A 9,956-nucleotide genomic window follows, 5' to 3' on the forward strand; every position below is an offset into this window, starting at 1 on the left:
ATTCTCTCCTGATTGTTGAAATAAACAACTGCAGTTCAAAAATAATAAGTGAATTGCCTAATATTTTTGTTATGGAATCAATTAATTTCTTTCTTTAAAGGCAAAAACATGAAAAAGCTAAGAAAAAAAACTATTGAATACAATATATTTGGAGCAACTTAATTTATAAATGGTTGTCAACTTAAAAAAGTGTGTTCACAATGATGGTAATTAAGTACATACAACTTAAAATTCCTTTTAAATCATGTGGTAAAACTAGTCGGAACATCTTAATCTTTTGAGTAATCTACTTCAAAACTTGTGTTTATGCCACCAATTATTAAGTAAGTGTTAATTAAAAACACCTCTGATTGTAGAGGAAAAGCCTTCTCCCCTAACTCAAATAACTTTGTTGCTTCAAGACAATTTCATTAGAAGTTGTCTTAACACAATAAACATCGATGCAAACTGTTGCGTTGATTTTCTTTGTTGAGCCAAGGCATTTGTTTTTAGAGTGTAGCACTTGAAATGTTTTGGCTCTATGAAACCTGATGTACTTATATGATTCTGTTTTCTTCAAGTTTGTACTTTGTTGGTCGAACGCACTTATTGTAAGTCGCTTTGGATAAAAGCGTCAGCTAAATGCAATGTAATGTAATGAGCCTAAATCAAAGATCTAATACTTACGTTCTATGTACACAAAAGGCCTATTTCTTTCAAATATTGTTCACAAATGTGTCTAAATATGTGTTAGTGAGCACTTCTCCTTTGCAGAGAAATCCATCCACCCCACAGGTGTGGCATATCAAGATGCTGATTAGACAGCATGATTATTACACAGGTGTGCCTTAGGCTGGTCACAATAAAAGGCCACTCTAAAATGTGCACTTTTATCACACAGCACAATGCCAGAGATCTCACAAAATATTTTACTTTGCAGAAACTCTAATTGAACATCAAAATGTTGAGCTCGAGTAGGACATGTTTGCTTTTACTCCGGACATTCATAACTTTCCTAATTCTAGAGATATTACCCATAATTCATCCAAATGTTCGCCTATAGGAACGAATGGAGAAACCCTTCAGACTGGAAACATCTTCATGCAACTTCAACTGCTCCTTCATACTTTCACTCAGAAACCTCATTCAAACTTTAAAATGTTACACATCTTTCTGACATTGTTCATATTACAAAAGGATATTCTTTACGTTTTTGTTATTGTATCCCAAAATGTATTCCAAACTCACTGTTGATTCTGTGAGTCTTAACTGTGAACGAGAGGCTTTATTTGGAGCTATTACAAAACCAGTTATGGTTCCTGTTCAGAGTTGTGTACCATGTTAACACAGGATATCATTAGACATCCGTCATTTCACATGTGTGAGCATAAACCCACAAAACCATAGATGAACCGGATTTAACATTATTGTTGATGTTTTGGACCCTTCTATGAAAGTTGTGGTTTTATGGCACCCAGCATGGAAGCAGGGTGTGTTGTTTTTCTTCACATAGCATAGGCCATTGTTTATTTTCAGTTGCTGATGGTTGATGAACTGACGACATGTTATTCTTTCCTGGGGAATAAGAAGCACAGTTCTCTCTTCACAACAGGAAGTGACAGCTTTATGTGAAATCGGGTCATCATTTTTCTTTTTGGGCATGTCTGCTTTTGGTTGAAAGTGACAACTTTGAGAGAGAAAGGAACAGGGAGGGTAGAGGGGAATCTAACTCGAGCCACTGCAGTAACCACTCAGCCTTCATACATTTGGCGCAACACCTACCAGATGAGCTACCAAAGCACTGAGTATTTTGTGTAGGAATTGAACAGAGAAAAAACTCACGGAGTCTTCTCTCCGTACTGCCTTCGCCCTGAAACAAGAGCAAAAAAAAACATGATCTCACAGAAGCAAAGACAAAGTTGGCACATTACCAGATAAAAACATGACAGACACTCACTGTATATCCCTCCAATGCAGCAACAAATGGAGACCAGGACAACCAGGGCTGTGAAACATCCAAAGACAACTGCCACCACCAAGACAGGGAAACGATTTAGCACTGGAGGAGCAGGGAGAAGAAATAAACGTGCAGTTCTCACCTGTTACTCTAATCAATCATTGTATGAACTATACCTTCTTTATCCATGTACAGCCTTTTGCTGCTTATGGTGGTGTCATTGTCAAAGCTGTTGGACACTTCACAATGGTACGTTCCAGCACTGCTCCTCCCAACAGACAGCAGGAGTCTGGACTCTCCTGGATGCTGGTTGACCACATAGTAGAAGCTTCCTCGACCATGCAGGAGGGTATTGTTGAGGAACCACTGGTACCGTGGAAAAGATCCCTTCGCTGCCTTGCAGTAGAACCTCAGGTCAATCACAGCATAGTTTTCTCCAATTTCATAGTCGTAATGCATCGTCACTGGCCCTCCAACCGGGACTGTTGGAGAACAGAGGCGCCATGGATGAACATTAAAAGAAAGTAGTCAGTACCACAGTTTTGTGTCAGCAGTTTCAAACAAATCACATACCCACTTCTAGGGGAATCCATTGACTGTACTCAATCCGGTCTCCATTGTTTGCCTGGCACTGGAGCCATCCCATTGGCCGGTCCAAGACCAATGGGAGCTTAAATGTGGCGTTTCTATCATCAACCGTCGTATTGGCAACCAATTCTGTCCTGTTGTATAGCGAAAAGGTGACAGGTGGAGACCCTTTTGCGGTCTGACAGGCGACCACGGCAGAATAGTTGTGGGAATCTTCCTTTAACACGGTGAAGGAGATGTCAGGGATTGACACAAGGTCTGAGGGAGTAAGATGGAGGAGAATGTTATCTTTCAAAGAGCAATATCATAACTTGAACCTGAGAGATAATAAAAAACAGCTAACCTTTGACTGTGATTACCACTTCAGAGCTGTTGCTGGAGAAGACAACTGTTTCGTTAAAGTGGTTGGTGGCAATACAAATGTAGGAGCCACTGTCTTCAGATGTAGTTCTGAGGGTAACACAGAAATCATTTCAACAGATTTCCTTTTACTCGTTGAGTTATAAATAAGCAGCCTTTATGAAAAAGTATGGGAGAGATGGGAAATGAATCAGAGGCCACAGGAAGTTGCTTAACCAAGGTGCATCTAACATTTTCATGATAACAGAACACCCAGACAACTACCCAGAATCCCCATTACCATAACGTAGCGAAAGCATCACAATCAATAACCACTCTGTGCGGAACTAGTTTGATGTATGTACTAAACGCAGTCACTACACAGTACAGAATAGTTATCCAAATACCAAATAAATAGATAGTAGCTGTAGACAATCTCAATAGGAATACACTGACCTGTAGATCGAGAGATGGTCATCAACAACAACATAGCGGAGACGAGACGGAGAGACAAGCCGACCGTTCAGCAGCCACGTGTAGGAGACATGATTTCCAGCGTGGGGCTTACAGTAAAGATTCAGTCTCTTCCCCTCAAAAAACTCCTCTGGACCTGAACTGACAACAATCTCTGCCTCATTCACCGGTTCTGCAGGAAAGACAGAGCACAAAAAAGGTAAACCCTAAATAATTCTTATTCCAGATATACAATAATATTTCTTAAATGATATATAGTGTCTGAATGTATAGCTAGTTATACTGCTGCTCTAAGAATGTCAGGTAAAAGTCTCAATCAAAAATAATTTGCAGTTAAAGTAATGAAACAATGATATGCTCTCATCATACTCATTAGAGAATTCACCTTGTAGGTTAAATGCATGGAAGGACAACCTGCAGACTGAAGTTTCAGATGAAGATTGGAAAAAGGCTTGCACTGCTGCTTATATCAGGTCTATTAATACGTGACTGAAACTAATACAGTATAAATGGTTGATGCGAACAAATGTGTTGATTAAACCGATACAACAAAAAAATACCATATACATGCACAAAATGCTCAGAATCAAGGGGAACATTAAGGTCTTCTGGGAAGAGGTACAAGGTACAGTAGAGAAGATCTTTTCAAAGCAGATTTGACTGGATCCAAAGTTTTTTCTGTTCAGTTTGTATCCAGAAAAGCATAAATATAGTAAACATGAGCGAACATTTATAAACCTCAGCTTGCTCTACTATGCCAAAACCTGTATTGCATTGTTTTGGAAAAAGGCTCACAGCCAGAGCATCACTCATTGGTTGGGACGGATGCTGTCAGGCCTCCCATTGGAGAAGATATCTTATATTAAGGTCCAGACAGCATGTGTTTGAGAATGTATGGAGGCCCTTCAATGATTATGTAAAGGATCTGAATTTTGTGTTTTCTTTTTATGCATAAGGTTTTCATATGATTTGTTATACGGATGAAGCATGATTTTTTTTATGTCTCTTGTTTTTATTCTTGCTTATGTGTTATAAAAATTTTAATTAAAACATTGTGGGAAAAAAATAATGTCAGTTCAAAGTCTTGATTGGAAACAATTTACAATTAAAGTAAAGAAACAATTATAAATACATACGAACAAAATGCCCAAGCTGAGACGAATAACGCTTAATTAGGTTACTGTAACAGGGAAGCCATTTTGCAACACATGATATATTTCTGGTAATAAAGACACTCACCAAGGACCTTCAGGTACTGAGTGTAGCTGACAGTGGGCTCTATGTCAGAGTTGTTCTGAGCCTTGGCCACACACTCCAGGTTGCCCTCATGGTTAGGTTTAACTACAATGGGGAAGTTTGCAACCACCCCATTCAGGGAGGTGTAAAAGCCCAACTCCTTGCCACGGTCACCCTCCCTGGAAGATGTTGATATTTGTTAGGGATTTGCTATCAATACTTAATGAATATTAATGCCATGGTTAGATATAATATGAACAAAACTCACTTAAATAACTGCAGCAGGATCGTTACATTCTTCGGATAGATTTCCAGTTTACAATGAAAATTAGCAATGCTTTTCACCAAAGCCACTGAAGGGCCCATAAGCTCTGGACGCCCCAGGATTGACTGACCTATCAAAATACAAGATACATTTGAAAGAATGCACAACCACTGTAAAGACTAAATAGAGTCACACATTTGCACTTGTAGTAACTGAGCATACAATAACAATACAACTGACTTACTGCTCTCCTTGCTACAGCAAAACAACCCTGTAGAGAGAGGGAAAACAAATGGTTTTGTAGTCGTATCATTTTAAATGTAATGAAGACCAGTGTGTGGTGAGTAGCTTACCCAGTATGACCACAAATAGGGAAGCAGACATTCTTGAAGAAAACGTATTAATTTGTACCTAAAAAATTATTACGCGTTGATATGCAAGAGGTCTGACAGTTTGGAGTGTGAGTGAAAAAACACACACACACACACACACTTAGAAACATGTGCAAATAGCTGATAGTGCCACACGACACCCCTGCAGTACCCTCCCTCGTACCATCAAAAGAGATAGTCAGTGGTGTTATATTTATATCAAAACAACATACGTCAGAGGCAATATGAAAAGTTAAAGGTGTTATCAACCATAATTGATTTTATTGCTTTGACTGAAAACAAAAAACAAACTTCACTTAAAATTACATTTTTTATTTGTAAACACATGGCAGTATACAGCAATTGTGCTTTAAACATGATCTGTCACTCTTTTTAAATGAATGTTACACCTTTTTAGTCATTACTGTCACCATACCTGCAGAACAATATATAGTTACAGATATTTTTTTTAAAGAAAATACAAAATTAGCATGAAGGGATGACAAATTTAACAAGGGTGATATGATCCTCCTGTGTCATATTGTGGTCTCTACGGTCTAAAACAGAGAGGGAAGAGAGTTATACATTGGACACACTGTGTCTTATGTATTAAAAACAAAATGTCACTTTATTTCAGCATACAGAGATGGTCAATGCAGTTTTATTCGAAGGATCAAGAAGTAATTCAATATTGATTTACAGTGATTGTACCTTAGTGCAATTTTTAAATACTTTGTATTTCTACTCCATTACAATTCAGAGGTAACTCGTGTTTCCTTTTACTCCACTACATTTATTTTGTACCTTTAGTTACTTTGCAGATTTTGATAAATGATGTGAAAAATGTTCAACACTTAAATCAGACTTTAGTTACACCTGGAGTAAATTCAGAAGCTACCCTGCAGTATACAAAGCTACCTTTTCCAGCTGCGATAACACTTTAATTAATCAATAATTATAATCAAAACATATCATATATATTATTCTGAAATGAACCAATCTGCATAATGACTTCTTTTACTTTGGGTACTTTAAGTATATTTTGATGAAAACACTTTTCTACTTTTACTTGAGTAACATTTTGAATGCACAACTTTGACTTGTAACAGGGTATTCCTACACTCTGGTACTTTTACTTTTACTCAAGTACAAACTCTGAGTACTTCTCCCACCTCTGTATAATTTTGAGTTTTTAGGAGAAAATGGACCCGGGAGATCAACTGGAAGTTTAACATTTAAACACTTCGTCCATTTTTCCTATAAAACCTATTAATCATATGTCAGGCATACATATTAAATGATAGAAAACTAAGAGATCTATTTCAAATAAAGAAATACTGGACAATGTGTCATAATTCATTAATTTAAAATTATGTGTTTATGTTAGGTCTGTGTCAGAATGTACCTGATTCTGAACAACCAAGTCTCTGGACAAAGGTCCGTCCTGTTCGCTGGACGTGGATGCAGAGAGAGGAAGTGTGTCAAAACTGGGAGAGAAGTCACAAACATTGTTGAACAGGTTAATAAGAGTTATAGATCAATAAACCTTGTGAGGTCCATTAAGATAAAACGTACCCTATTATAGCAACTTGGTCATGATCTGTAAATAAAAGAAGGATGAAGACACAAAAACAATTAATATAAATGAACTGATTTTTATTTATTTCTCCCTCACACACACAAAACACACAAATACCTTGATTCTGGTCGAACATCTTGTATATGCAGCCCAGGGCAACTGCCAATGTCACAAAATGAAAGCAGCAGAACGCAATGGTGAGGATCTCAATGGTGTTCATGAAAACCTCTATGGAAGAGAAGGGACAAGGTCACTGAAGTATAACAAACTGCAGGGCAGCATGTAAGACATTTAAATACATAATATGGGATTTTTACGTGATGGTGTTTCAGTGGAAGATGTTGCTTCAGGCATGCAGTTGAGGATCCTGCCTGATCAAGAGTAAAAAATGGTGATGTGGTACACTAACTAGTGCAGAAATCCCACACAAAGAGGACATTTTACAAAGGCACGTGTGACATGTTAGAAAAAACATTTAGCAAGATTAGGTGTTTTGGCAATTTGGCAACCATAAAGTAAAGCAGTTCGCTTACATCACTGGCGTTAAGATTGACGAGATGAACTAGCTAAACACAGCAACGCATCAAGCAAGTGCAACAACAGAGGACATAGCAAGGCAGCTCATTTTACTTACGAGTTTAAAGAAACAAGACCATCTTGGCTTCTATCTCAAATCATTTTATCTCGCAAAGCTATTTCCAACAACTTCAAGCCAGTAGGATATTTACTAACTCAAGTCACACAAGTAAAAAGTTACGCAAAAAGAGTCATACCACTGCGAACCATAAGTATGCTAATTATGTAGCTGGAGCTAGCAGCTGGTTAGCTTAAAGACGGAGGCAAACAGCTAACCTGGCTATACCAAAGGTCATAAACTTCAGCTGCTGGTACCTCTAATATGTTGTCTCGTTAGTTTAACCTGAACAAAGAATTCAAACGATTTCAATTATTCTCTTCTCCACTTTTTGACGACCTCATAGTGACTCCACTATGTCACCTTGCCAAGACAGACCAGTATAGCCGTTTTGATGAGCTATTTGTTCCCCCTTGTTTCCAGTCTTTTTGCTGAGATAAGCTAATGGACTGCTGGAGGCATATTTACCAGACAAACATGAGGATGATATCAATCCAATCATCCGAAACAGTCTCACGGCATATCGCGTTGATTATCATGTTATAGTCACGAAATTAATCTATTGATTCGTGTTCACCAACACGATTTCGCCATTTTTTTCGTGTCACACAGAACGATTTTAAAAGCTACGTAAATAATAACAAATTATTAGAAGGAAAAACAGATTACAAAAAATACAGATTTCAGTACTCTGACAGAACGATTTTAGAAGCAATGTATTTCTATTGTTAGTATGTTTCGTGCCTGCACCAAATAATAACAACTTAAAAAGGAAAAAAAGATGACAAAAAAATACAGATTTCAGTATTCTGAGGATCTGAGCCTCATTTATTTTCCTTTTTTTGCGGAAGACAAAAAAAATCTGACATTATACAATTTAAAATAAAAGGGATAGGGTTAGGCTTATGGTAAGATATTGAGTAAGAAAATGTTTTTATGAACCACACACACAGCTTCTGGTATTCCAAGACCCGACCGTACCAAAATACGTGGTGCAGGCACGAAACATACTAACATACCAATAGAAATACATTGCTTTTAAAATGGAAAAATCGAAAAAATGCGAAAATCGTGTTGGTGAACACGAATCAATAGATTAAATAAATGTTGTGACTATAACACGAAATGCCGTAAGACTGGGTTGAATCATCATGTAATAAAGATAACCACACTTCCCAAAATGTCAAACCATTTCTTGATTATACATTTTTTGGACACCAAGATTTTTCGCACACTTAGTCTAGATCTATTTTTTTTACCTGTGACTTGGACCTGCACGGCCTCACTCTCCAGCCAGTGCCCTGAGTCATTGTAGCTGTCCCTGGCCCTGCAGCGGTAATACCCAGACTCCTCTGGTCCAACCTTAGGCAGAACGAGGATCCGTCTATGGTCAGTTAGGGCATAGTGAGGCGGGTCGGGCTGAATATGGGAGTCCCTGTGAGTCTCAGGGGGGAGGACAGAGTCGTTCAAGAGCCAGGAGTATTCAGGGAAAGTTCCTCTGCTGACTCCACAGCTCAGCCTGGCAGCGGTCAGTTTGGAGTCAGCTCTGTAGAGATATTCAACCTCGACTTTCACAGCACCTCCGACTGGGACTGGACAAGCAAGGGGAGGGAAACAACGTAAATATTAAAAAGACCAAAAAGGGTAGGCCATCACAGAGAGACACATTTCTTTGACATGTCGGTGTAGCTCATACCCACTTCCAGAGTCAGAGGCTCACTCATCAGCTTCTGCACCTCAGTGTTCACCAGACATCGAACAGTGCCCATGTCCAGCCCCAGCACCACAGCGACGGAGAACCACGCAGCAAGGGATTCAGTAGCTGTGACTGATCCCACTTCTTTGTCATCCAGTAGAAGAGAGATGTTGACCGGAGGACTCCCTCTTGTTGACCAGCAGGTCACGTTGCCACTGAGACTGGCTCCCGGATTTGAGATGGAGAAAGAGATCCTTGGTTTTGAAACATAGACTGGTGGAGAGGAGAATATACAATACATGTTAGGCTGCAGTGAAACTAAACTAAACAGAATATCAAGCAGGTATTCTTTTAATATACTTTTGTTGATGTATACCTTTGACTGTCACTTTGACCTCAAAGCTGCTTGAGAACCTCCTGGTGTCCTGCACAATGGACCAAGCCATGCAAGAGTAGTACCCAGCATGCTCTGGAGTCACCTTCCCCATCACTAGCTTGTTCCCAGTGTGGTGAAAGAGAGGAGAGGTTGAAGAAGTTACTTCCTTTCTGTTGAAAAACCAGGTGTAGGAGAGGTGGGAGCCCTTTGTGGCGCTGCAGCTCAGTTCAATACAGGAGCCCTCGTAGGCGACTGGGGGATACGGTTCAGAGGTCACTCTGGTGTTTGATGCTGGAGCTGGAAGTTTGGGAATGATTGATGGTAGGGGAGGAGAGGAAAGGTTCAAGTTTTTAAATGATTTTTTCCGATAAAATAACCGTGATATTGAAGGATATTGAATAGTTTTTAACTGTATGCTGTATTTAAAATATTGGCACTGTGTAGCTGTCTGACTGCAAGGAA

General features: G+C 38.9%; 2 protein-coding genes across 2 annotated transcripts in view; both read right to left on the reverse strand.

Moving 5' to 3' along the window:
• Positions 1 to 5,366, reverse strand: part of LOC104950186 (Fc receptor-like protein 5) — a 7,540-nt gene extending 2,174 nt beyond the window's left edge. The window contains exons 1-10 of the mRNA XM_010776672.1: positions 5,192 to 5,366; positions 5,083 to 5,109; positions 4,842 to 4,968; positions 4,577 to 4,752; positions 3,320 to 3,509; positions 2,868 to 2,974; positions 2,510 to 2,782; positions 2,113 to 2,418; positions 1,937 to 2,038; positions 1,822 to 1,849 (exon numbers count right to left, since the gene is read on the reverse strand). Of these exons, the coding sequence (XP_010774974.1) occupies positions 1,822 to 1,849; positions 1,937 to 2,038; positions 2,113 to 2,418; positions 2,510 to 2,782; positions 2,868 to 2,974; positions 3,320 to 3,509; positions 4,577 to 4,752; positions 4,842 to 4,968; positions 5,083 to 5,109; positions 5,192 to 5,222 (1,367 nt within the window). The 5' untranslated portion in view covers positions 5,223 to 5,366. The remainder of the gene's footprint in view (positions 1 to 1,821; positions 1,850 to 1,936; positions 2,039 to 2,112; positions 2,419 to 2,509; positions 2,783 to 2,867; positions 2,975 to 3,319; positions 3,510 to 4,576; positions 4,753 to 4,841; positions 4,969 to 5,082; positions 5,110 to 5,191) is intronic.
• A 160-nt stretch (positions 5,367 to 5,526) lies between these two features.
• On the reverse strand, positions 5,527 to 9,825 carry LOC104950185 (pregnancy-specific beta-1-glycoprotein 1). Its single transcript, XM_010776669.1, has 8 exons — positions 9,495 to 9,825; positions 9,119 to 9,391; positions 8,682 to 9,014; positions 7,106 to 7,159; positions 6,906 to 7,016; positions 6,785 to 6,809; positions 6,615 to 6,696; positions 5,527 to 5,766 (listed from the first exon to the last, which is right to left on the reverse strand). Exons 1-8 carry the CDS (start codon positions 9,604 to 9,606, stop codon positions 5,746 to 5,748), a joined length of 1,011 nt encoding a protein of 336 aa, XP_010774971.1. The 5' UTR covers positions 9,607 to 9,825; the 3' UTR covers positions 5,527 to 5,745.
• Positions 9,826 to 9,956: the final 131 nt, after the last annotated feature.

Source organism: Notothenia coriiceps, unplaced genomic scaffold (genome assembly GCF_000735185.1).
Source record: "Notothenia coriiceps isolate Sejong01 unplaced genomic scaffold, NC01 NC01_scaffold00017150, whole genome shotgun sequence".
NCBI lineage: Eukaryota > Metazoa > Chordata > Actinopteri > Perciformes > Nototheniidae > Notothenia > Notothenia coriiceps.

Excerpts from the sequence above, each read along its gene's own strand:
- LOC104950185 (XM_010776669.1), bottom strand. The coding sequence starts at position 9,606 with ATGGGGAAGGTGACTCCAGAGCATGCTGGGTACTACTCTTGCATGGCT. Across the intron at positions 9,392-9,494 it reads GGTCAAAGTGACAGTCAAAG|TCTATGTTTCAAAACCAAGG; the intron begins GTATACATCAAC and ends CCTCTCCACCAG. Across the intron at positions 7,017-7,105 it reads TTCCACTGAAACACCATCAC|AGGTTTTCATGAACACCATT; the intron begins GTAAAAATCCCA and ends TCTCTTCCATAG.